The sequence below is a fragment of the Mytilus trossulus genome, chromosome 12 (assembly GCF_036588685.1).
Source record: "Mytilus trossulus isolate FHL-02 chromosome 12, PNRI_Mtr1.1.1.hap1, whole genome shotgun sequence".
Lineage (NCBI taxonomy): Eukaryota > Metazoa > Mollusca > Bivalvia > Mytilida > Mytilidae > Mytilus > Mytilus trossulus.
The window spans coordinates 9,928,714-9,953,314 of NC_086384.1; the positions used below are offsets into that span (position 1 = coordinate 9,928,714).

The 24,601-nt window shown below is 30.5% G+C and overlaps 2 protein-coding genes across 2 annotated transcripts in view; both read right to left on the reverse strand.

The window, feature by feature from the left end:
• Window positions 1-711: 711 nt before the first annotated feature.
• Window positions 712-3,569, reverse strand: LOC134693087 (uncharacterized). The gene is made up of 2 exons (XM_063553795.1): window positions 3,465-3,569; window positions 712-3,058 (listed from the first exon to the last, which is right to left on the reverse strand). Exon 2 carries the CDS (start codon window positions 3,056-3,058, stop codon window positions 1,265-1,267), a length of 1,794 nt encoding a protein of 597 aa, XP_063409865.1. The 5' UTR covers window positions 3,465-3,569; the 3' UTR covers window positions 712-1,264.
• Window positions 3,570-7,100: 3,531 nt separating this feature from the next.
• Window positions 7,101-24,601, reverse strand: part of LOC134693144 (sodium- and chloride-dependent neutral and basic amino acid transporter B(0+)-like) — a 32,914-nt gene continuing 15,413 nt past the window's right edge. Inside the window, exons 5-15 of the mRNA XM_063553851.1 lie at window positions 23,975-24,180; window positions 23,020-23,155; window positions 18,806-18,940; window positions 17,918-18,021; window positions 17,173-17,297; window positions 16,762-16,874; window positions 15,233-15,361; window positions 13,747-13,846; window positions 13,003-13,109; window positions 11,138-11,308; window positions 7,101-8,791 (exon numbers count right to left, since the gene is read on the reverse strand). Coding sequence (XP_063409921.1) covers window positions 8,648-8,791; window positions 11,138-11,308; window positions 13,003-13,109; window positions 13,747-13,846; window positions 15,233-15,361; window positions 16,762-16,874; window positions 17,173-17,297; window positions 17,918-18,021; window positions 18,806-18,940; window positions 23,020-23,155; window positions 23,975-24,180 — 1,470 coding nt within the window. The 3' untranslated portion in view covers window positions 7,101-8,647. The remainder of the gene's footprint in view (window positions 8,792-11,137; window positions 11,309-13,002; window positions 13,110-13,746; window positions 13,847-15,232; window positions 15,362-16,761; window positions 16,875-17,172; window positions 17,298-17,917; window positions 18,022-18,805; window positions 18,941-23,019; window positions 23,156-23,974; window positions 24,181-24,601) is intronic.

Consider the following 24,601-nt stretch of genomic DNA (forward strand, 5'->3'; position numbering starts at 1 on the left):
TTCATTGTATACGGAAAACATATCGTCGAATTGTTGACTGGAAGCAAACAATAAAACAAGTAGATGTCTTCTAGATTTGAACAAATTATAACTATTTTGACCAGAGTCTTATGAAGACGAAACGTGCGTCTGGCATATTAAATTATAATCCGGGTATCTTTGATAACTATTTACACCACTGGGTCGATTCTGCTGGTGGACGTTTTGTCCCTAAATAGTTATCAAAGGTACCAGGATAATAATTTAGTACGCCTAAGGGTATCACCAGGCATGTAGTCATCATTTCGGTGTTGACATGAATACCATATAAGGTAAATTTTTTATAAATTTCCTGTTTACGAAACTTTGATTTTTTCGAAAACTAAGAATTTTATATCCAGGAAAGGATTACGTAAGCCGTATTTGGTACAACTTTTTTGGAATTTTGAATCCTCAATGCTCTTCGACTTTGTATGTGTTTGGCTTTATCACTATTTTGATCTGAGCGTCACTAAGCTGAGGAGTCTTATGTAGACAAAAATTAAATTATAATCCTGGTACCTTTGATAACTAATTATCATAAAAACTAGCAATTTACTTATAAAAAACATATGCATATTTATTTATTTTTAAATGGAGGTCTCGGATGACCTTTTTATATCAACTGATTATCACTGATAGGCTTTATAGTTTTACAAAAGCCTCTATCAGACTTCACTTCTATTAGCCCTCTACTTTTTGTTGACTGTTTTGATACAATCATGAACATAACATGCTATTCAGCGTATAAACCACCCTTGCACTTCTGCATAGTTATCCATCAAACCATATGATATAAAAACAGGTTTTTCTTCATTAAAGATTTATTATAACTGAGAAAAGGAGACCAATAACTGTTTGAACACTCATATTATGATGGTTGAGTTTTTCTGATGTTTGTATCATCTATGTATAATATTTGCTTGAAACCAAAACTGTTTTTTGTTTAAATCAATGCCGCCATCGCACATAAGCGTATTAAACAACACACCCTCAGCGGAGGCCATCGCAGTTCAGCATGACCATCGCGGTTCGAAGTACCATCACGGTTCCGAGTCCTGGCACATATGTGTAAGATTGAATATTAGAAATAAAAACCCTTAAATTTGTCTTTATACGCGTTTGATTTAGCAAAATAAAATCGAGACTCTTTCGGTTGTCCAAAGATCAACAAAGCTTTTGCTAAACAATGGTAGGCTTGTCCGAGAGCACATCTATCATCTTCAAAATGTGTTCTAGATACGGATTACCGAAGGTCATCAATTGCTTGCATACACTGAAAATCTTCCTTTAATCGATAGAAACAGAGAAACCTTAGAAAATGAATGTATACCCTCAAAGGTATGTAAGCCAGTGTAGTAGCCTGCACATCTAATTCTGGAGGAATAATTCGAGAATTGAAATAAAAAGATATCTCATTTACGACATGGTGCTTATATACATGTCTCCTTTTCCATATCTTTTGTCGTATTCCTTCTTGCTCGATCGTAGAAATATAAGTGGAAGATAACGTACATATTTCGTTGAATAGTTTTCCATTAGTGCATTCCTTCAAAGAATGGAATATAAGTTTAAGAGACGTTCTGTACTTGCCAAAACAATAGTAATATGTTGCTAAATACATCCAACTTGCAACTGAATCTGTATAAAGTCCCATAAAAAGGTATGGCAAAAATTGCCTCAATAGTTTGTATCTATATCTGTTTGGACACTTTGTGTAACTATCCATACTTTTACCTATAAGTTGAGAAAACCAACAAAAAGCAATAAATGGCAAGAAACCATTGGGTCTGATATTCAAAATTCTCTTGATAAATACTTTTCCCATTTTCAATTGTTCGGACGGGGTTCCTACAATACAGAACATTCCTGTTAACCGTAAATATTGCCGTAAATTCATTTGAATAATTGCATTTAATATACAGCAAACAACTTCTGTATCAGTCATATTTGGTGCAAGAGGGATGTTGTTGAAGAAGTTTGAAAGCAAATTACAATTCCTTAGGCACATTATTCCGTTCGAATGCAATTCTTTCAAAAATATCAAAAAGTTGCTATGTTGTTGTCTGTTAAATCTACAATCAAACAAATTGTTCTCGATTATGAAATAATGAGGGAGATATTTGTAGTAAACGCAATATATGAGTCGCTTAAAACATTTCATAAAACATGTCCATATATTTTCTGGTCGCCATATATATGGCTCAGATTCCTCAGAAACCCAAAACAGTATGGTTTTCAAGAAATACGAACATAGTAATCCATTAAATTTCTCATTTTTATCAATTACTTGCTTCAACATAAGTTTTAAAAGAGCATAACATAAAAGTTGAGTATGTGTAAACGAAAATATCAGATGTTTTTCAGCGACGGAAAAAGACAATCTCCATTCTAAATGTTCATTTGGCGAATCCTTAGTACCTATTGGTACTAATAAAGTACCATAACTGCATATATTTGACACCAATTTCGGAGAAGGCCAAAAACGTTCCCTTTTAATCCATGGTTGTGCTTGTTGAATAAAATCTGGACATCGCAGACAAACAGTGATATCAAGAAATCCATTTATTTCGTTCATGTCTGATGCACATGGACCATGTAAGGACACAGGCCTAAAGAGACCGACCATCGAAACAATCCAATGTCGTATACGTTCACTTTCAAACCGCAATTCCTCTCCATATGGAGTAGAAAGCCAATGCACTAGTGCATCATAAAAACAGCTGTACCCTTTTAATTGAGTAAAACAAGGATTACAGTTGTCAGTATCCATAACAAAATTATTCGGAATAAGAAAGGAATAGTCTGTTCTTTCTTCACTCACATTCACCGATCTAAAAAGACACATTACGTCTATATCACTTCGCATGTCTAAGCCTTCTGCCCTGCTACCACTAGTAATTAGTGCAAAGTTTTTCTTTTCTGTGAAATAATCTACTGTCGCATAGAATTGCCGTCTTGCTTTTACAACTTCCGTTGATCCTATTGTTTCACACAAACAATTATAGAGTCTTCTGCAAATGTTTTTGTCAGTTTCCATCTGTTAAAAGAAGTGAAGGTCTTTAATATGTAAACCATTAATTTGTACACTCGTTCAACCATTGATTATTTTCCATGATGCCAAACTGTCGTATCAATACGAATCAAAAGATAATGAAAGTTAAATAGTGATTTTAACAGGGTTTATATAAAAATTAGAATATTTGGTGAGAGTCGGATCTGTGGACAACACAATACTATTGGATGAAATGTCGGATCTATGGAACAACATGAAGTGGGGTTACACAGTTTTGATCCTCTCATTCTCATGGAATTTTAAAGTAATCTCTGTATCAGTTTTTACCCGAAACTTAAAAAGAAATACATGTAACGTGCACTAACTGTGTATATGAACTAGTATTGCAATGAATAAAGGTTTTCAAATAAGAAAATAAAATACTACTCACTTTGATTTCGCTGTGTCAATTTATTAAATTGACATGAACAAAATAAAATGTCATATATATATATATATATACGTAAAAAAAGTTCAAAATATCTTTACAATAGAGTTAGCTGATGGGCGAATCCTTTTGTTAATTACAATTTCCTTTCGTATGCATTGTGAACCAAATGTTTCACACGGTTAGTCAGACTTTCTATTCTTTAATAAAAGGGAAACAACCTTTTTGTTTTGTTTTTTTTTGGTTCATTTGTTTGTTTTGGGATTAAAGTTGCGTCGATGTCCTCGAACTGGTATACATTATTATTTAGGGACCAGCTATATTCCGCCTCAAGTGCGGTATTTTTTTAGCTGCGCTGAAGACCCCATTGGTGGCCTTAGTCCGTTTTCTGCTATCTGGTTGTTTTGTATTTTTGGTCCTTTCCGCATTTCCATTTTGGGGTGCCTTGTATGATTTTGTCTAGTATCCTGATATTACAAGATTATTACATGGCATATTTCAGTTGTATTATCATCCCAAGGTTCAATTTCATATTTGGTATGCATTATTCAAAATCATATCCAACTAAATTAGACATCACGTGACTTTTGTGACGTATAATAGCCGCCATTTTGTATTATATTTCCCCATATAAAATGCATATATGCTTCAATAAAGTTTAATTTTCTCATAACCCTGATCCGTTTTCTTACTTTTGCAAATCAATCCTTGATATTCAAACATATTTCTATCAAACAATGTTGGTCCTAACAGTTTAATTTTTGATTAAATTCGGTCAAATCGGAATCGTAAAACATGCACTTTTTCTCGTCATTTCTCCGTTGACGCAATGCTAAATTACCGATACCCATGTCTACTTTTACAACAAATAAAGAAATTCTGTAAATAAAACACAAACTTTGCAAATCGATTAAGTATATTCAAACATATAGCTAGCGAGGAATACTACTTAAAACAGTTTAATTTCAGGGAAAATTCGGTCAAACATCGAATTAAAAAAGGGAATTTTCCGAGATTTTTCAAAATGGCGGCTGATGTATCATATGAAAATGTTGCATCAAATCAATGATTTCTATAGTAAGACTTTCCTAGATTATATTATATTTTTCATAAAGAATCTCTGATGTTTCTGTTATTTTCCTTTAGTGATATTTCGATATCATTGATTTCAAAATTTCTTAATAAAAAAAAATATTTTAAGTGTGACACGGGAACATTTATTTTGACAGATATTCATCCAGGAGATACTGTTACCAGAAAAAAGTTTACAAAATCTATAATAATAAAAAAATCTCTTCTTTTTTTCAAGGTGTTTTTCAAGTTTTCTGTATATTTTATCTTTCTTTAGAAATATATTCATACATTCCTTTTAGAACAAAAATGTTTTCATCCTAAGAGAAAAAAAAACAATGACAATTTATATAATAGATAAATATTCTATACCTTTAAAATTTTATTCCTTGACCGAACAGGTGAAATCTAACTTGGGTTATAATGTTACATCATAGTATATTGTCAGGTAGACGTGCAAACCAAAAGCAATCAGGTGACATTCAACATCCTGTCAGTGTGTATACATGTATTACCAGAGTTTAAATATTGTGATATACAAAAGTTTTCATAAATGTACAAATAAATATCTTCTCCTTCTCGTGTCAAATCAGAAGAAGTATGTTTTATAATAAACTTTAGGAAGATATGAATATGATGAAAATTTCTTTAAAAAACTTTTTTTTGCTTAAAAGGCATTCAAATATTTATATGTTTCTATAATTATTTCAAAGAAATATTCTGATTCAAATTTTGATTTAAATGAATTTCGATCATTGAATATTATTTTGTTGTAATTTATTTTTATAATTCAATATTTAAAGCTAAATCCAGGCAATGAATCGATATAATGTTTAAATTGTAAAAAAAAAGAAGAGTTATTGTATACATTCCGACAGAGACTTATATTACGATTGGTCTGGTTTTAACAATATTGTATACCCGATAATATCTCTCGAAAGAGTTATCGATCTTGAATATATATAGGACTGATATAGTTGGGTATGAGATGTTCTTGCTTCCTAATATTTTGTCTGTCCTACTTTGTTTTAATTTTCACTAAAATAGTGACTCGCAACCAAGGGTAGAAATTGGCGTTGGTCCGGTGGTCCGAGACCAGTAGAATTTGCGTCGGACCAGTAGATTTTATCAGCTGGTGGTCCGGCGGACCAGTAGAAATTTGTCAATAATTACATTAGATGTATGTTTCATTAAATTACTTTATTCTGATTGGCTAACTGCACAGCATGCGTTATTCCATAAGCTGTTGCATTGCTAAATACAACTTTTTATTCATGATAATGTAAGCGATATATTTGTCCTTGTAAAATATGTCCGGGCGGACCCAAATTCCTAGTATAAAATGTGCATGGTTACAAATTTGACTAGTAAATATAGTCTGATGTTAGTAAATTTTGTCCCCAGACTAATTTTCCTAGGAATTTAAGTCCATGTCATTAATAATCCTAGGTAAAAATGTCCATGTCCTTTTTTTTTTTTAAATCTGAAACATATAATTCATTTACATAATTGAAAATTTTTTTAAGAGTTATTATTTTTGATAAAATGTAAGTAACCAGACTAACTTTCCTAGGAAATCATGTCCGTGGTATTAATATTAATAGGGCAAAACGTCCATGATTTTTATAATTTAAATTAAAGGTTAAAACTTATTTCTAACCAAAGTAACTTTTTCCAGTACCTTGCATGTTTGATTTTGTTAAAGAGTTATGTAATAATATATATGAAAAAAAATATGTACCCAGACAAATTTTCCTATGAAATCATGTCCATGTTATAATTATTCCTAGATAAAAACATCCATATCATTTAATTTCAAAGGTTTATTTACATAAATGGTTTTAATATTGTTTTAGATTTATGTATTAATATTTTTTAAATTTATGTCCCCAGAATAATTTTCCTAGGAAATCATGTTAATGTCATTATTATTCCTCGACAAAGATATTAAAGACACCCATATCAATTATGTTTAAAGGTTAATTAACATGGCTTGTGTTGTTTTAATATTGTTTTAGAATTGTGTATTGATATTATGAAGAATAGAAAAAAATCCCCAGACTAATTTTCCTAGGAAATTTGGTCCACTTTCTTTATGTTAATTGGACATTATTATCAAAACTTTCAATTCTTAACTAAGATGGGGTTGTTTATTCAATAGTTTTCATCATAAAATTGTTTCTAGCAGATATTTTTGTTTTTAAGATAACCAATGTTTAAATCACCAGTCATGATTTACTGTTTATGTTAATCTTTTGCATTGTATTTATCCATTGATCCGGTAAAAAGTGTTCATTTTCTTTTGCTTCCAGAATGTAATTTGCTAACAGACATTTTTTCTAGGTAAACAAGTCCATGATCATAATTTTACTAGAAAAACATGTATAAGGACAAATTTTCCTAGGAAAATAAATGCCAGACTTATTTTACTAGCTATGGACTTATTTTCCTAGGAGAATTTGTCCTAGGACTTATTTTCCTAGTAAATAATAATGCAACTAAGTAGGGTATATAAATGTATAATTTGTCCAGTTTGTATATGATTGGCAAACTCAAACAAAAAATGTATAAATGTTTGTATCTATTTATTTTGAATGAGATAACTGTACAAACAATCGATTCATGGATTTCAACAATATCAATAACAATAAAATATCACCAACAAATCACATGTGGATGAAAATAAAAATACGGAAACTATCTTAAAAATATTTCTGTTTAAAAAAAACAATCTCCAATATAAAATATAATACTCTTTATCAATTAAATTCTGCTTTGTAAAATCTTCTGGTTTAGTGCAATTACTATTGACAGTTATCTTTTTAGTAAAAGAATGATTTTGTAACATGTAAAGTCATACCAAACAAAGTTAAATATATAAGCTAATATGAATTTTAGTTTCAATCTACTTTTAATAGTTATGTAATATTTGGAGACATGGATACAAGAAAATTACCACATGAATCCGTTGCCCAATCTATATAATAAAACTAGATAAATCCAGACCTAAGATGTATTAATCAGCAAAACATAGAAATTTCCTCGTTATGAATTGATATACATGATATGTACAAATGTAGATATATATAATATGTAAAAAAATCTTGTTTGATATGTTTAACAACTATAAAATTGTAGAAAGGAAATTATATACATATAAAAAGGTCATATTTTAAAGGAATGTCATGAAAGTGTGAACATCTTTATATCAAACTCATGCAGACATGATTATTAAATACTCCCTTGATTCTGGTATAAATTTCATTGATTTTGTAAAAAAATCTTTTTGATGATTCAAACTAAAAAAGAAAAATATTGTTTCGATGATTCCAAATTTAAAATTTCTCAATTTTAGGTAAATCTGGATGATTAATAATTTGTGTAAAGATGTAAATTTAACCTGCATTGAAAAAATGGTTAATTTTGCATTGAAAATGCAGTACAATCAAGAGAAGACAAAACTTTAATTACAACATTTCAATGAATTGGTTCCTTAAAATAAATAACACAAATGAGGTATCTATTGTATGCAACATTTGAAATATTAGCAAAATCATTATTTTACTTTATAACTTCATTCTACTTTAATAAAGAATAGTTTTGTATTTAGTTTCATAACAATTCTATCTTTGATATTCATCTTTTAAAAAAGCAGTCTTTAAAAAACAAAAACAAATTAAAATCATAAAATTTCTCAATTCATCACTTTTTAAAATCACTTATAAAAAATGAAGGAGTTTTAAGTTAAAAAATAAAGTCATATAGAATCAAAGAAATGTAATTTTTCAAACAATTGATAAATTCACTTTAAAAATATTTTATAGTTCTTGTATTTAAAGTAATAAAAAAATGTAAAACTATGTACATTTCAAAATTCAGCACTAAAATTATGTTGGAATTGATTAAAATACTGAAAAAATCAGGGAGTAGACGGATTTACAATATATTTGTGATGGTTTTCTGTCATATTCACAAAATTCTCCACTATTGAGTAAAAATTAAAAATAGCTCTGCATTTCTTTGTTATACAAGTACCCTGAAACTATGTGTGATGCATTCATTTTGAAATATACTTCAAAGAGAAACAATCTTTATGGTTCTAATATTGCTATAGTTTATAATTGTGAAGCAGGATTGTCATAAGCATAATCTCCTTTTCTTCCAATGCCTGTTGACATTAAATGTGCTTCAGGATTGTATACTTTTTCCTTGGTATTGGGTCCCCAGTCAGCTGTTGGCGTTGTTACTATTCTTAGTCTCTGTAAATATAAATAATATGTGGTTAAGTTGATGTTTGGTGCATAATATGTGGTTAAGTTGATGTTTGATGAAATAATATGTGGTTAAGTTGATGTTTGGTGAAATAATATGTGGTTAAGTTGACGTTTGGTGAAATAATATGTGGTTAAGTCGATGTTTGGTGAAATAATATGTGAACAAGTTGATGTTTGGTGAAATAATATGTGGTCAAGTCGATGTTTGGTGAAATAATATGTGGTTAAGTTGACTTGGGGGTGCAATAATTTGTGGTTAAAATGAAGTTTGGTGCAATAATATGTGGTTAAGTTGATGTTTGATGCAATAATATGTGGTTAAAATGATGTTTGGTGCAATAATATGTGGTTAAGTTAACGTTTGGTGCAATATGTGGTTAAGTTGATGTTTGGTGCAATAGTATGTGGTTAAGTTGATGATTGATGCAATAATATGTGGTTAAAATGATGTTTGGTGCAATAATATGTGGTCAAGTTAATGTTTGGTGCAATAATATATGGTTAAGTTGACTTTTGGTGCAATAATATGTGGTTAAGTTAATGTTTGGTGCAATAATATGTGGTTAAGTTAATGTTTGGTGCAATAATATGTGGTTAAGTTAATGTTTGGTGCAATACTATGTGGTTAAGTTAATGTTTGGTGCAATACTATGTGGTTAAGTTAAGTTGATGTTTGGTGCAATAATATGGTTAAGTTGGATTGGTGCAAATTGTTATCTGCAGTGGTTATCAAAATTGCAGATTACTGTGAATCAATTATAACTCATGGAGTACTAATTTTCATAAGTTTTGTATGGATAGTTGAACCAAAAATTCTTTGAAAACAAGAATGCATTTCACAGTGAGCAACTCTCACAAAGAAGTCCTTTTTGATCCTTCTCTATCTTCTTTCAAAATGCAACTTAGGTTACCTTGCAAATTCAATTGTAACCTTAAGCACATGTACCCAATATTTTGTTGAATCAAATTCTTAGTTTTTAAATTCAACATTGTGCTATTTTTAAAACAACACTGCCAAAAAACAAACTAGAGGCTCTAAAGAGCCTGTGTCGCTCACCTTGGTTCTATGTTAATATTAAACATTGTACACAAATGAATTCATGACAAAATTGTGTTTTGGTGATGGTGATGTGTTTGAAGATCTTACTTTACTAAACATTTTTGCTGCTTACAATTATCTCTAACTATAACAGTAGTTTCTGTGGAAAATGTAACTGAAAATCTACAAATTTTGTGAAAATTGTTAAAAAATGACTATGAAGGGCCATTACTCCTCATGGGGTCAATTGAATATTTTGGTCATGTTGACTTATTTTTAGTTCTTACTTTACTGTACATTATTGCTGTTTACAGTTTATCTCTATCTATAATAATATTCAAGATAATAACAAAAAAACAGCAAAATTTCCTCAAAATTACCAATTTAGGGGCAGCATCTAACAACCGATGATCCAATTCATCTGAAAATTCCAGGGCAGATAGATCTTGACCTAATCAACAATTTTACCTCTGTCAGATTTGCTCTTAATGCTTTGTTTTTTGGGTTATAAGCCAAAAACTGCATTTTACCCCCATGTTCTATTTTTAGCCATGGCCGCCATCTTGGTTGGTTGGCCGAGTTACCAGACACAATTTTTATACTAGATACCCCAAAGATGATTGTGGCCAAGTTTCAATTAATTTGGCCCAGTAGTTTCAGAGGAGAAGATTTTTCTAAAAGATAACTAAGATTTACGAAAAATGGTTAAAAATTGACTATAAAGGGCAATAACTCCTACAGTGGTCAACTGACCATTTTGGTCATGTTGACTTATTGGTAGATCTTACTTTGCTGAACATTATTGCTGTTTACAGTTTTTCTCTATCTATAATAATATTCAAAATAATAACCAAAAACAGCAAAATTTCCTTAAAATTACCGATTCAGGGGCAGCAACCTAACAACGGAATGTCAGATTCATCTGAAAATTTCAAGGCAGATAGATCTTAACCTGATAAACAATTTTACCCCCATGTCAGATTTGCTTTAAATGCCTTGGTTTTTGAGTTATAAGCCAAAAACTGCATTTTACCCCTATGTTCTATTTTTAGTGATGGCGGCCATCTTGGTTGGTTGGCAGGGTCACCGGACACAATTTTCAAACTAGATACCTCAATGATGATTGTGGCCAAGTTTGGTTAAATTTGGCCCAGTAGTTTCAGAGGAGAAGATTTTTGTAAAAGTTAACGCAGGACGACGGACGACGGACGCCAAGTGATGAGAAAAGCTCACTTGGCCCTTCGGGCCAGGTGAGCTAATAAAAATAATTGAATATTTCAGTGTATACTTACTTCAGTGACTTTGCCAGGTGTTATGATGAATTTATAAACAAAGTACAAAGGTATAGGACATAACACTACGGCAGTCACACACCATCCAATAATCTGGGCGAAATCTGGGAAAAATACTCCATCTTTGACTTTAGGTGGTACATACTCAATCAGACGGTATGCAAACAGACCCTGTAATAAAGAATTACTTTACTTTAGGTGCTAAGTCAATCTTATAGCATATGTACATGTATACTAACATGTATATGTATATAAAAAGTCAACATGATACATAACTTGTCTAATGATAAGCAATAGAAAGTATTTCTTTTCAGCATTACCTATAGCTATGCACAATAAATTAAAAATGGTAAGTATAATGCCTCGTTCACACGGCGTTTTATTCGTATCGAATGTGAATCGAATTTGCTAATCGCATTCACACACTCTTCTTTTTTAATTCGAATTGATTCAAATTAACTAATTGTAGCCAATTTGCATTAGAAATACGTTTTTTGTTAATACGAATTCAAAGTTAATGTAGTTTGGACAGTAAAGCAAATTTGACGCTTATTGCAATTCGAATTAGAATTGACGTTAAGACGTAAAAATTTTCGAATGCGAATTTAACTAATTCGAATTAGTTAATGGGAATTGAATTAGAATTACGTGTGAACTCAGCATAAAAATGTTTAAGAAAAGTATATTTGACAGAAATTCAAATACACATACAATCATTTCCTGAAAAATTGTATACAGCTCATTTAAAAATATCTTTAGTTTTAAATATAGACTAAAGATGGTCAAACCTGAACTTCATTACATTCATAGATTATTGCATGCATTTATTATTGTGATTTTCATGAGTGGATATAAATGTGAGATCTATTTTTGCAGTATTAGGATAATCTGTATCCAGATATACTAGTCAACAAAAGAAACGATACACGGCTTTGAAATAAAATTTATCAAAAAGTATTTGATATAAAAAAACATGAGATACACATTTTTAAAAAGCTTTCATTTGCAATGTATGCACATGTGATAATGAAAATCAAAACTTGTCAGGAAGTATCTTAATTCCGTGTAAATGATCAAAGGGTGCAAAAGTTGAAAAAAAATCGACACATAATTTTCAAAGCATTAAATAAAATTTTCAATTTGTTTAAAAATATTCAATATGATAATCAAGTTATGTTCATGATGTAACTAATGGGTTGAAATATTGATTTTTCAAATTTTTGGGAAAAAAAGTGTTTTTATGAAATCTCAAAAAATGCAAAAAAAAAAAATTAATTTTTCGTCTCAAATCAATGCTTTAGATATGAAAACAACACACAGTAAATTTGGAACCTTTCAGATGAGTTTTAAGATTGCTACTGCTTTTTGAATATCACTTTACACATACTGTCTATGGTAAAATGTAAACATTTTAACGATTTCTCGTAGGTCCAAACTTTGCTTAACAGATAAACTAAGAAACTATGATTTTTAGAAACAAATTGATGGCAAACACTATCTTTACCTTTAAATAAGAGGTTGGCATCATTATTTGGAACTTCTGTTTTTAAAATTGTCGTTTTATGTAAATTTTGTAAAAAAAAAAAAATGCGAAAAAAGTCACAAAAGCAAAAAAAAATTTTTTTTTAACGGATTTATATTTCCACAATGATTAAGTATAACTACCTTCAATATTGGTCCAATGAACAGAAAACTCAATCTTTAATTTGAAAAAAAGTCTTGTATCGTTTCTTTTGTTGACTAGTATATATGCATCAAGTGTCAAAATGCATGTTCCTATATATTATTGCTGATAAGCACCCAGATGCATTATTCACACAATTAAAACCTCTCAATTATTTCTGAATAAACAGTATATTACTTACCCCAATAAGAAGTGGTGAAGCTAACACCCAACAAAACAACCAGTATGTAGTTGGTGCTGGGGTTTTACCCAACATAAATTCAATATCTCTAATAAATCTTGTCACTCCTGTAAACAAAAGTTTTTTAAATTATTTCAGTTTAACAATTTTTATTGGCATGAATAATAATTCCATTAAGAATCTGATGAAAATTTGGTTAATGAAGATAAAGGGCAGATAACTCTGACATTTTAAAATAAGGGGCTTAGAATGTAAGGAGGGCTTTAAGAGTTATAACATGATAGCTTTGTACACATCAAGTGTGTTATCGTGTAACAGCATGGCATTCTCTAAGTTGTGTCATGAACTCAACATTCCTACTTCGACTAGACAATCATGTTTGAATGGTTTAACACTCCTCATTTATAGCTTGCTGTTAGGTGTGAGCCAAGGCTCTGTGTTGAAGGCAAAACTTTTGCCTATAATGGTTTACAAAGTGCGACTTGGAGTGGAACTTATCTCATTGGCACACATACCAAGTCTTCCTCTTACTTGATCTTCATGTTCAGCTGCTTGATTAATGATGTCATAAAATCGTTAAAAAAAAAGAAAGAAAAAAAAAGAATTATCTTAAATTTATTAGGCCATGAATATTTTTGATTTAAAGTTACTGGTATATTCATATGTTCATTAAGAAACATGATGCAAGTATTCATTTTCAAACCCTTTCTTCTTTCTTAATTGAAGAAAATAAGATTGACTCACCATAAACCCATAGTACAGATACACATTCACAAGTGGCTACACACAATACAGAGAAATCAGCGCCATAACTGTCCATTAATCCTACTATGTAATCTCCTGTCTGTAAGATAAATATAACACTATGTACTATCATAACACCATGTACAAACAACAAGAAGTTCAATGTTTGCATGCAACTGGTAATTCATTAGAAATTATCTAATTACTTTACAATTTCTGCACCAAACAATATCTTCTGCAAAAATAATTTGAAAATTTGTTAATAATTATATATAAATATTATATGGTCGATTTGTTGTCTCTTTGACACATTCCCCATTTCCATTCTCAATTTTATATGGGCTTAATATTTTTACAAATTCTTTATGTTATTTTATCTTGTGCTATGTACTTTCAGCCTTTTAAGTATTCTTATTAAAACTATAAAAGTAAAACCATTGTCACTTTGGTGTCCTCTGTATCTTTTCAAAGGAGTAGGTTCAGTAAATCCCCTTTATGGCCCAAAAAATTTAAGCCCATATAAAATTGAGAAAAGTTTTACAAAATTGTTAAAATGTAATCTTTTTTATAAGAAAGAAAATTACTTCTGTTACATACAGATGGGTTGGGGTTTTTTTAATATAATACAATGCACATATATCAGATATCAGCATCATTAAGTCATGCAAAATTACTGATAATTTTAGCATTTGAGTGAATTTTTAGACTGTTTCCATCTTAAATGGATGTGGCCACATTTGTATTAATTTTTTATTTTTAATGTAAGTTGTATTTGATGATAATACATAACATATATTAAGGTTGAGGATGAACACATATGTGGCCACTTTCATTTTTGACAAAAAACAACAGAAAAGTGACATATATTATGATAGATTTATAACATTTAAGCTTGAATATGAGTGTCTCTTTAATGACTAAATCAGTTCGAATATATCACATAAAATGGAATGAATCTACTAAGTAGACACTTAAGTGTTAAAAAAATGTCCAAAATCTTTCATCAGATGATCTGGAAGTTTTGAGCCAAAATCGGTCCTAAGTACCGGGACCTACTTCTTGTATCAGGAAATGTTTTGTACTCTTCTAGCCTTAGCCATGGTAAAAAACATCTTATCTTGTCCTTCAAAACATCTTATAGTTTTCTTCAAAACCATATCATTGTAACTGATTTAAATTTTCTTTATATTGATTTATTCACATTTGTTTATAAAAAAAAACCTTTTTTTTTTTATAGTGTTTATAAAAAAAGTTTCAGAGTTATTTCCCCTATATTGCAACAGCTATTGTTGTTTTTTTTGTTTTATTTTAGAATTTTCAATGATACATTTCATATCATTTAAATGGAAAACAGACATTTCGTTAAAGGGCAGAAAATCAAACAATTACCGTTACATATGTAACTTTTATAGTTACTGGTGTAACACAAGACAAAACCAAGAAGAAACACACAATTAAACAATACACATATGACTTTTATACTTACTGGTGTAACACATGGTAAAGCCAAAAAGAAACATATCACTCCCAAACCAATACACATGTGACTTTTATATTTTCTGAGTTTTGGGAACTCATCCTGTATACATGTCAAAACTGTTTCCAATAAAGCAAACTGCAAAAAAAATTATTAGATATCACATATGTATTTGAATACAAAAAACAAAACTTGAAAAGCATTAACTTAATTCGTTTCATAGTAATCTATGAATAGATTTTTACAATCCTATCTTATAATGAACTGGACTTATTGGTATTCATGTGGGTACCAGTTCTTAACAAAATACAAGTTTCTCATTGGTTTGCATAGAAATAGTACACAACAATATGATACTTTTCGTAATAATTATTCCTCAAAATTGAACAAAAAAAATGATTCCGCAGTATTATAACCATTGCACACATTTCAAAATAATGTAATTGGTAATATTCAACTTTTGTATCTTATAAGGGTATAAGACAAAATCATCATCACAAATATAATAGTTATTTCCAGTCAAAAATAAGAAAAAAGTCTGGGTCCTTTGCCTAGTTAGGGGTCATTCTGCAGTAATTTCGTCAGTTTCTGAGACAGGGCCGTTTTTTACCCTTCATGGCCCTACTCCTTTAACAGCAAAGAACTGCTGAAGTATATGAGATGCGTTGGAAAGAAAACAACCTTATGCAAATAAGTATCTGTTAACTTATTTAGGGTTAAAAAATATCTTGATGCAAAGTCTGTAGGTTGCACTTTGTAAATTCAGCTGTTTCTCAAACCACACCTCTTTTGGGGAGATTTAGAATATTCATAGAACATTCATTTTGTTTACTTACTTGTTCCCAGTTATGCTCTCTGTGTAAATCCATCTCATAGAGACATAACTTGGGAATGTTACCAGTAAATATACATGTGCATAGTGTTTACATTGAAATCTGTGGTAACCCTTCATTGGTGGTAGGAGTAGTTAAGAAAATTAGTGTTAGTTTAAACTCTGAAAAGTTAAGGGCATATAAATGTTGAAAATATGCCGCACAGCCCTATATTTTGACCTTTGAAAATAATTTGTAGTGCATATGAACCTTCAATTCTAGGATAAGATTTTTTTCAAAACTTCATAGTAAAAGTGGTACAGTTTTAGCCATAAAAGGAGTTCCTTTGGGAAATTGCATTGTCAATATTTACAGAAATGCAACCTGTAACTGTTTGGAAATTCAGTTGATATAAGAACCTACTAAACAGAACAACATTCCTCTTTGATATCTTTTTTGAATAAGGTTGATTTCTATCAAACGCACAGACACAGATCCAGAGGGGGGGTTCTGGGGTTGGAACCCCCTTTTTTTGGGGACAATCAATGCATTTGAATGGGGACATGTAATTGGAACCCCTCCCCCCCCTTTGTCCTGGGTTAGGAACCTCCCCCCCCTTTTTAAAATGGCTGGATCCGCCCCTGACGCAGCTCATATATTATCATTAACAAAAAGTTTCTGGTTAAAAAGGGAGATAATTCTATACATATTACAAAACTATCTTACCTCACTGTCAAGCCCAAGTGTAAACAACATGAAGAAAAACAAAACCGACCATAATTGAGGTAGAGGTAGGTTAGACAATGCCTCAGGGTAGGCTACAAAGGCTAATCCATAACCTGTAATAGAAAAATAGAATTAATGTATTGTATTTGGAACTAGAAGAATTTTGATTGTTTCGACAGATTCTAAACTGAGGATCATTTTTTCAATTGTTGTGATAGTCTCAGTGGTATCAAATTCAAAAGATTTCAATCATCTGATTATAATCTAAATAAAATATGAATTTAACTTTTAAAATAGCTATTCAAATAAAGACTCATATCTAAATCTATTTAAATAGCTTGACAATGTATTTAAAAGTTAAATGCTCTCTCCATAAAGAGATTAAAAAAGAAGAAAAACATCTTTTCTTACCTCCCCTGGCAACTTCTGAGACTTGAAGTCCTGTTTTCTTAGCTAATGCTCCAAATGTTGTAAAAATGACAAAACCAGCTATTATACTGGTAACCAGATCCATTACAGCGATTAACAAGGCATCACTATAAATATAAACCCATATAAATATGAACAACACAGGATATATAGACTGTCCAACAGTACAGATATACTGTAAATTCAGAAATTATTGCAAGGTTTTTATTATTGCAAATAATGCGACAGAGTTGTAAACGCAATAATTAAACTTGCACTTTGTAATATTTTAACTGAATAAAGCATGACTTTTCCATAAATGATAAAAATTAAAATCGGATTTTAGTTGAAATTGACAAAATCGCAATAATAAATGCATGCAATAATTTCTGAATTTACAGTAGATAAAAATAAAAGAAGAATATGATGTCCCAGGACACATATGCCCTACTCAAGCTTTGCAATTTCAAAGTTAAAAGGATCATAACTCTAGAACAGTACACAACTTGCTGCCCAAATTTAAACTCACTGCATGTTAAAGGTTTTAGTACTGTGTATGAGTTTCATAAAATTTGGAAAAGGCAATCAAAATGATTGCTGAAACAAAAAGGGACGGACAGAAGTTAGTAATATGTCATAATTTTTACCAAAAAAAATAACTGACATGGTCATCCCATTTCCATCAGTCATATTTGATTAAATAAATAAAGATGCTGTAATGATTTCTGAAAATGAAAATGAATCTTACCCATATACATTGTTACTAAATTTGTTGTAACTTCCAAACATTATAATTCCACCAAAGGACACACTGAGAGAGAAAAACATCTGTCCTGCTGCAGCAACCCATACCTATAATAAATAAATTATAAATGTCAACACATAATTTGAGAAAATTTTCCCATTTGAATGGTTTTACACTAGTAATTTTGGGGCCGTTTATAGCTTGTTGTTTGGTGTGAGCTAAGGCTCTGTGTTGAAGGTCGTACATATAATGGTTTACTTTTTTTTTTTAATTGTAATTTGGATTGATTGAGAGTTGTCTCATTGGCACTCACACCACATGTACATCTTCCTATATCTATTTCAAATTTAGAGAATTTTTTCAACTGTGATGTTTATGCTGTGGGAGGACCAAAAAACATTTTTCTGTGTACTAAAATGACATGCTTTATAGAGGAATTTGACATAGCTTTTCAGGAGACATATCACCTTCTTTACAGTTTCCCCTTCAAAATATCATTGAATTCAATTTCAATTTAAAAAGATTTACAAATTAATCTTAAGAAGGTACCAATTACCTTGACTAAAAAAAATCATTGGATATATAGCAGTTAGACAAACACTAATTCTGATCATTGAGGACCTAAGATTTCCTTAACTTAATTAATACATTATTAAAACATTTAGCTGATTTTTACTGAGTTATCTCCCTGTAGTGTTATGTACCTACTGAAAAGAGTTACAAGTCAAATATAGGACTTCTCAAATTTTAGGTACCCCATGGTATTAAAATACACTAATAAATTGACAAATACAGGAAATTGAATTTAAAACAAAATTCAGTACAATTGTCAATTAGATAATGACCACTATTTCTGTAAGTATATCTAACAATCATGACTAATATATATACCTTTAGATCTGCTAGTTTGGACCATTCAGGTATCAAAAAATATTTTATTCCATCAATAGCGCCATCTAGTGTAGCTCCACGGATCAACAATATCAACAATATAACATATGGGAAAGTGGCTGTGAAATATACAACCTGAAAAGATCAAAAGTAATTGGTAACTAGTCCAGCTGAAATGTCATTCATGGGTTGGAAGCCTACAAATAATTTGATATTTTGTTGAAAATGCTAAATTATATCAAAAGCTACCAATAGTTTCTTTTTTAAAGGAGCACTAGCTACGATACATATAAAAAAATAAAGTATGACTTTTTTTAGATTAATCATTAATTAAATTGGAATAATGAAATAATAATTTGCTTTTAGCAATCAATTTGCTTTAATTTTGTTGAAATAAGCGATTATACATAATTTTTGACTGATTCACTTGCAAGTGAATACGTCATCATCATTCTAACCGGTATTCATGTGAACTTCAATTTAACCCCCTAGCTAGAGACTGACAAGGCATGCATTGTACGTGAACTGGTTATTTAAAGAAAAAAAATGACAACAATGAAAGTGAAACTACGGTAAATCATTTGATTACTAATTCGATCCACATGAATTATTCTTATACGGTTAAAAACAATGAGAAACTTATATTTTTAATCTATAAATTCAAATCAAACAGACCTATAAAAATCCAATTGCACGTGCTGGTTTAACCTATTCATATCTTTATTTGTGTTTACATCGCTTATACAGTACAGTTCAAGAGTACCAACTCTCCCACACCCTACACCGAGGAAAATGTCGGAGCCACTCCGACAAACTCCGATATTCCTCCCAAAATGTTGGGAGGAATTTGGGAGTAATCTCTCCCAAAATCAGGTAAATGTTTATTGTGATAACGAGCTCACTCTCTACACCGAGGAATTAATTGCCCTTATCCTACTTTGATCTATACCGGCACAAGACTGAATGGGTAATTGGATTTCCTGACAGGTAAAGGTTGAAGTAATAAAGAGTTATATTTCCGGTCTACTGTACCAGTTTAAGTGTCAAACAGGTGTATAATTTTAAATGTCTTTTATACTAATTAAATTTCATTTGTGGTAATAAAAACTAAAGTCAAAATATTTTCGTATTTTTTGTTAGCCCATCTAAAAATATCTTAACCTTAATGTACTTGCTTTAAAAAAAAACGATTATAAAATATAGCGGAATATGTGAAAAACAAAATATTCTACTTCAAAGTTAGTCTTTATTTAAAAATAATAAGTCTAAAAGTTTTATATATGCAAGTAAAAAGGAAAATTTATTCATCATTCATTAGACAAAATAATTGCCCCGTATTAATTGTGTAAATCTACGGCATTTTCTTTTTACGATTATCTAATTGCTGGAATGAATAAAAGCAAAATGTTGTTGTTAATTCTTTCAATTGTATTTAAGTTTTATAAAAAATGAAAACTACTTAATTTTGACCTCGATGTCTTCACCAGTAAATTAATATTTTATTTACGAAATGAGCATACTTGTGTAAAAATAACCGGAAACTTTCGCTAAATTAATCTGAGCAGTTGAATAAAGTTTTGTATATTCAAGTAAAAAGGAAAATATTATTCACCATTGTTATGCTTAACAATTACGGCATTTTCGTTTTACGATTTGTTGGCAGTACAGCAGAATAATAATACATTTCCGTTACAACAGGAATACTTCCAGCTGCATTAATTCGTCTTTGTTTAATATTAACTTTCGCACAATGAATGTAAATTTGTGTATTTTCAACAAAAGATTTTAAAAACAATTATTTGCCGTGCGAAGACAATTCCACGATACACATCTCAGTTATCAACAGTTTGGGTTGAACTTGAACTTGACTTACTTAACAATGTTAAATGCTAAAAATAGTTAACATCAATGTTATCCACAGCACGAGTTTTTTAAAGGGCGGGAAAAAATATCGCGTACTAGTAAACTCAGGTGACCTTTCTGGCCGACCGTGGGAAAGTCCATTCAAGGTTTCTAAAGTTGCAGAACGACATTTTTGTGCAATCGTATTGAGGCTCCAGAAGGTCCTTTTACAATTGATTTATCGGGAAAATATAATTCTTATCCGAATAAACGTGAACACATTTTTAACTATTTGAATTTTAATGTTTTATCTTTCAAAAAAGAAAGTACATTAGTTATATGTCCATGGTCAATAATATAGATTTACAGTTGGTGATGTATTAATTGAAATTATGATGGAAATTGTCCGGGGTGACTGATTGTATTCAAATGACAATAATCATGATAAAGATATGCCAATTGTAGGCGGTTGGGAAATTTTGAAAATAAAATGATGACTGATTTAACTGGAATAGAATATTATGATGGGCAATTATGAGGTTTGATAAATTTTATTAATAATTAAAGGATTAGTGACCTATCGGATAGCGATAAGCGGATTACTTATCATCACAACTTTTAACATCTTTTGTAAACGTAAAATGATTGAGCGTCATAAACTTGTCAAACACCGGTAGAATTATAGTACATTTATAATATAATTAATGTGAAAATATTTTTTACTTTCCAAATTCAAATGACGAAATTGATATAAATACTTTCGTCAATTTGAAAACCGTTCCGTAAAATGCGAAAATGACGAGCACTATCAATATCACTTGAAATTATTTCCTTAGTTTCTGTTCGTAATTTGAATTATTCAAGTCTGTATAAATGTACCGAGGTGGTGAAACATCATATTTTACATTGCTCAATAAATTAAGTTTACTTGATGATCCGATGAATCAGGTTACCGAAAAAAAAACATGATTTTATTAGCCAGTTGATTTTTTAATAATGAACAATTAATGCGCTGATATTGCTTATTGAATAAGTTATAAAAGAAACTAATTGTGGCAAAATCGTCCTTGCTGAAAGAACACAATGTATGACCTGACCGGACTGTAATAGAAACACAAAATAACAATTTTCTTCATACTTTTTCGTATGTACGTTCTATTTTAAAGATAACGGCATAAGACACAAATATAAAAGATAATAATTATCTTATTCTAAATGATATTGTCACATCTTTATCTGTCAAAGAAAGGAAAACATTTGTTCAATTTATAATACTGTGATTTTAAAGCACACCTGTGCAACCAAGATCGATTAAATGTTCAAAGGTAAATTATCTGGGTAATCCAATTATGTTGTCACGCGTCGTTAATTTGAAGTACATCCGATGGGCAATAAACCAATTAACAGCCACGCGGTGTTGGGAGAGAATCTTTGGAGGATTTTAGGAGTGAAATCCGCGGTACTCGGTGTGATTCCGAGAAACACGGAAATCGGAAAAAAAGTTATCGAATCGATATTTTTGAACAGTACTGTATGGTCATCTGAGGTCAAATCGATAGTTAATTAGATGGCATCTGGATTTAAATACACACGAAACGAACCTACATATCATCTACCCCATGCTCTGTAAACTGTTTATTTTAAACGTTTGATAGATTAAATCAATGTTTTACATTGTAATTAATCAAATATGAGAATTTGAGTCAAATTGGTGACCATGAATTTGACAGCTAGTGCCCCTTTAAGCCTTGTTCATGGGAAACAACCCCCCTTTATGGAACGAACCAAAGATGACAATTTGTTAAATGGATTAAATTGATGACGCACTGCACATCTCTTGAAACTTCAAAAATGTGGGATAAAACATCCAGGTCAAAAACTTCTTGTAGAAACCTCTCAAGTTTTATCTCCAAATACTATATTAAAAGGCAATATCAACAGTTTTCATGGTAATAATGAAAAAATATTCAATCTATGTTGGTAAAGTAAAACCTAGTGTCTGGTAAAATTAATCAAATCTTTTTAGATTAAAAATGTGCAAATCACTGCTGATTAAAACATGAATTCATTTCACTTTGTGTAACGAAATTTAGAATGTAGGGGGAATGTGGCGCGATTTAAAATGTTTTTTTATATTAATGTATAAATATGTAAAATGCTTATTGTTGAAGGCGGTAGTGACCTATAGTTGTTAATTTCTGTGTCATTTTGGTCTCATATGGAGAGTTGTCTCATTTGCAATCATACCACATTTTTTTTTATATATAGAAAATGTATATATATAAATGAGATAAGATATACCCTTCCATGTCAAAATTGCTCTTTCAAATTAGGCATATTTTCTAACACACATAATATATCTTAAAACTTACTTTTCCTGAAGACTTAATTCCCCTTACTAAACAGAGAACAACAACAATCCACGACAACAGAAGACAGAGTGCTAACTTCCATTGTGGATTTCCTGTATCAGGATAGAAATCGTCAGCCTTGTTTATTACAGTTTTACTGAAAAAGAAATTATTCTTAGAATAGGGTGTGGTATCAATCTTACAGATAACATCCATTTCATATTTAAACTATTTGAATTGTTGTAGTTGTACAAAAGAAACTGTTACTGTAGATTCCTTTTTATTTGTTTGATATTAATTTTCTGGGTTTTGTTGGAACAGGTGGACCAGGAAATTAAATGCTTAACAATATTAAATGTTCTATTGCCTTGAACACAGACATTGGTAAAATCATCAAATAAAATACCCACGTAAATAGGCTACTTGCCAATTCCCATATTGATCCTGTAATTAAGAGATCCCTCTTTCAGTTGTCTCCCTTATGTCAGCGACATTAATTTTTATGTACAATGGAGAGCCACCAGAAAGAGCAAATTTACCCGTGCATAATGTAAATAATCGTTAAGGTTTTTAAATCTAATGATTACATTAATTTGTTGTTCAGCTAAATACTTTTGACATCAGAATTTTTTTTTAATAAAAATAAATTAAACCGCCGATACATCACTTTCAATTCATCATGCTTTGCATTGGTAAATGCCAATTTTGTCCGGTATGGAACTAGTTAACAATTGACAAGGGAAGTAATTTGTGTAATAACAGAATCAAATCAGTAATTGGCAAATGGACTATTGGTACCCACGAAAATTATATAATTATATCTTTCTTTACAAAAATAAAGTTTCAAGCCGAAAGACTTGTCAATTTTTTAACCTGATTTCATTTTTAAAAAGCAGATTTTAAATACTACTGTAAAATTTATAAACTTGACAAACATCCTTCCATAAAATTTATGACCTTGAATATTATGACCTACTCAAAATAGAGCTGTGCTACAGGTACTGGGACGTCTCCTTGGTATGTGACATTAGTACAGTTAAATCCCTGGTCGGACAATAAAGAATCTGTCCCGTTCAAAAAACATCTACAGGCTTTGTTATCGGTCAATAATTGTGTAATGTTCATAGAGCAATAGTCTAATCTCTGTGTCGACTGCTCTACACATCCTAATGGTAACCATGCCTACAATACAAACAATGGAAGGTTAATTACAGGTTGGTCTTGTCACCAATATGACTATATTTTAAGACAATTGTGATGATGATTGATTCTTGTTTAACATCCAGTGGCAAATATTATATGAAGTCGATTTTCTCCCCGGTTTTTTGTTTGACATCCAATGGCAAATATTACATGAAAGTTGATTTTCTCCCGGGATATTTAAGCAATAAGTATCCTGGTATACAGGGAAATAATTTGCATGGTAAAACATCCTTCAATAATCAATATAGTAAACATTATTTTGTATAAATGCTCAAAACGGCAATTCTAAGTCGTCTTCAGGTGCATGATCAGAAAAAGACCATTATGTTGCAAGAAACTAAGGTGCATATCTGAAGTTATTACAGTGAAAATAAGTAAAGTTTAATAACTTCTTGAAAAT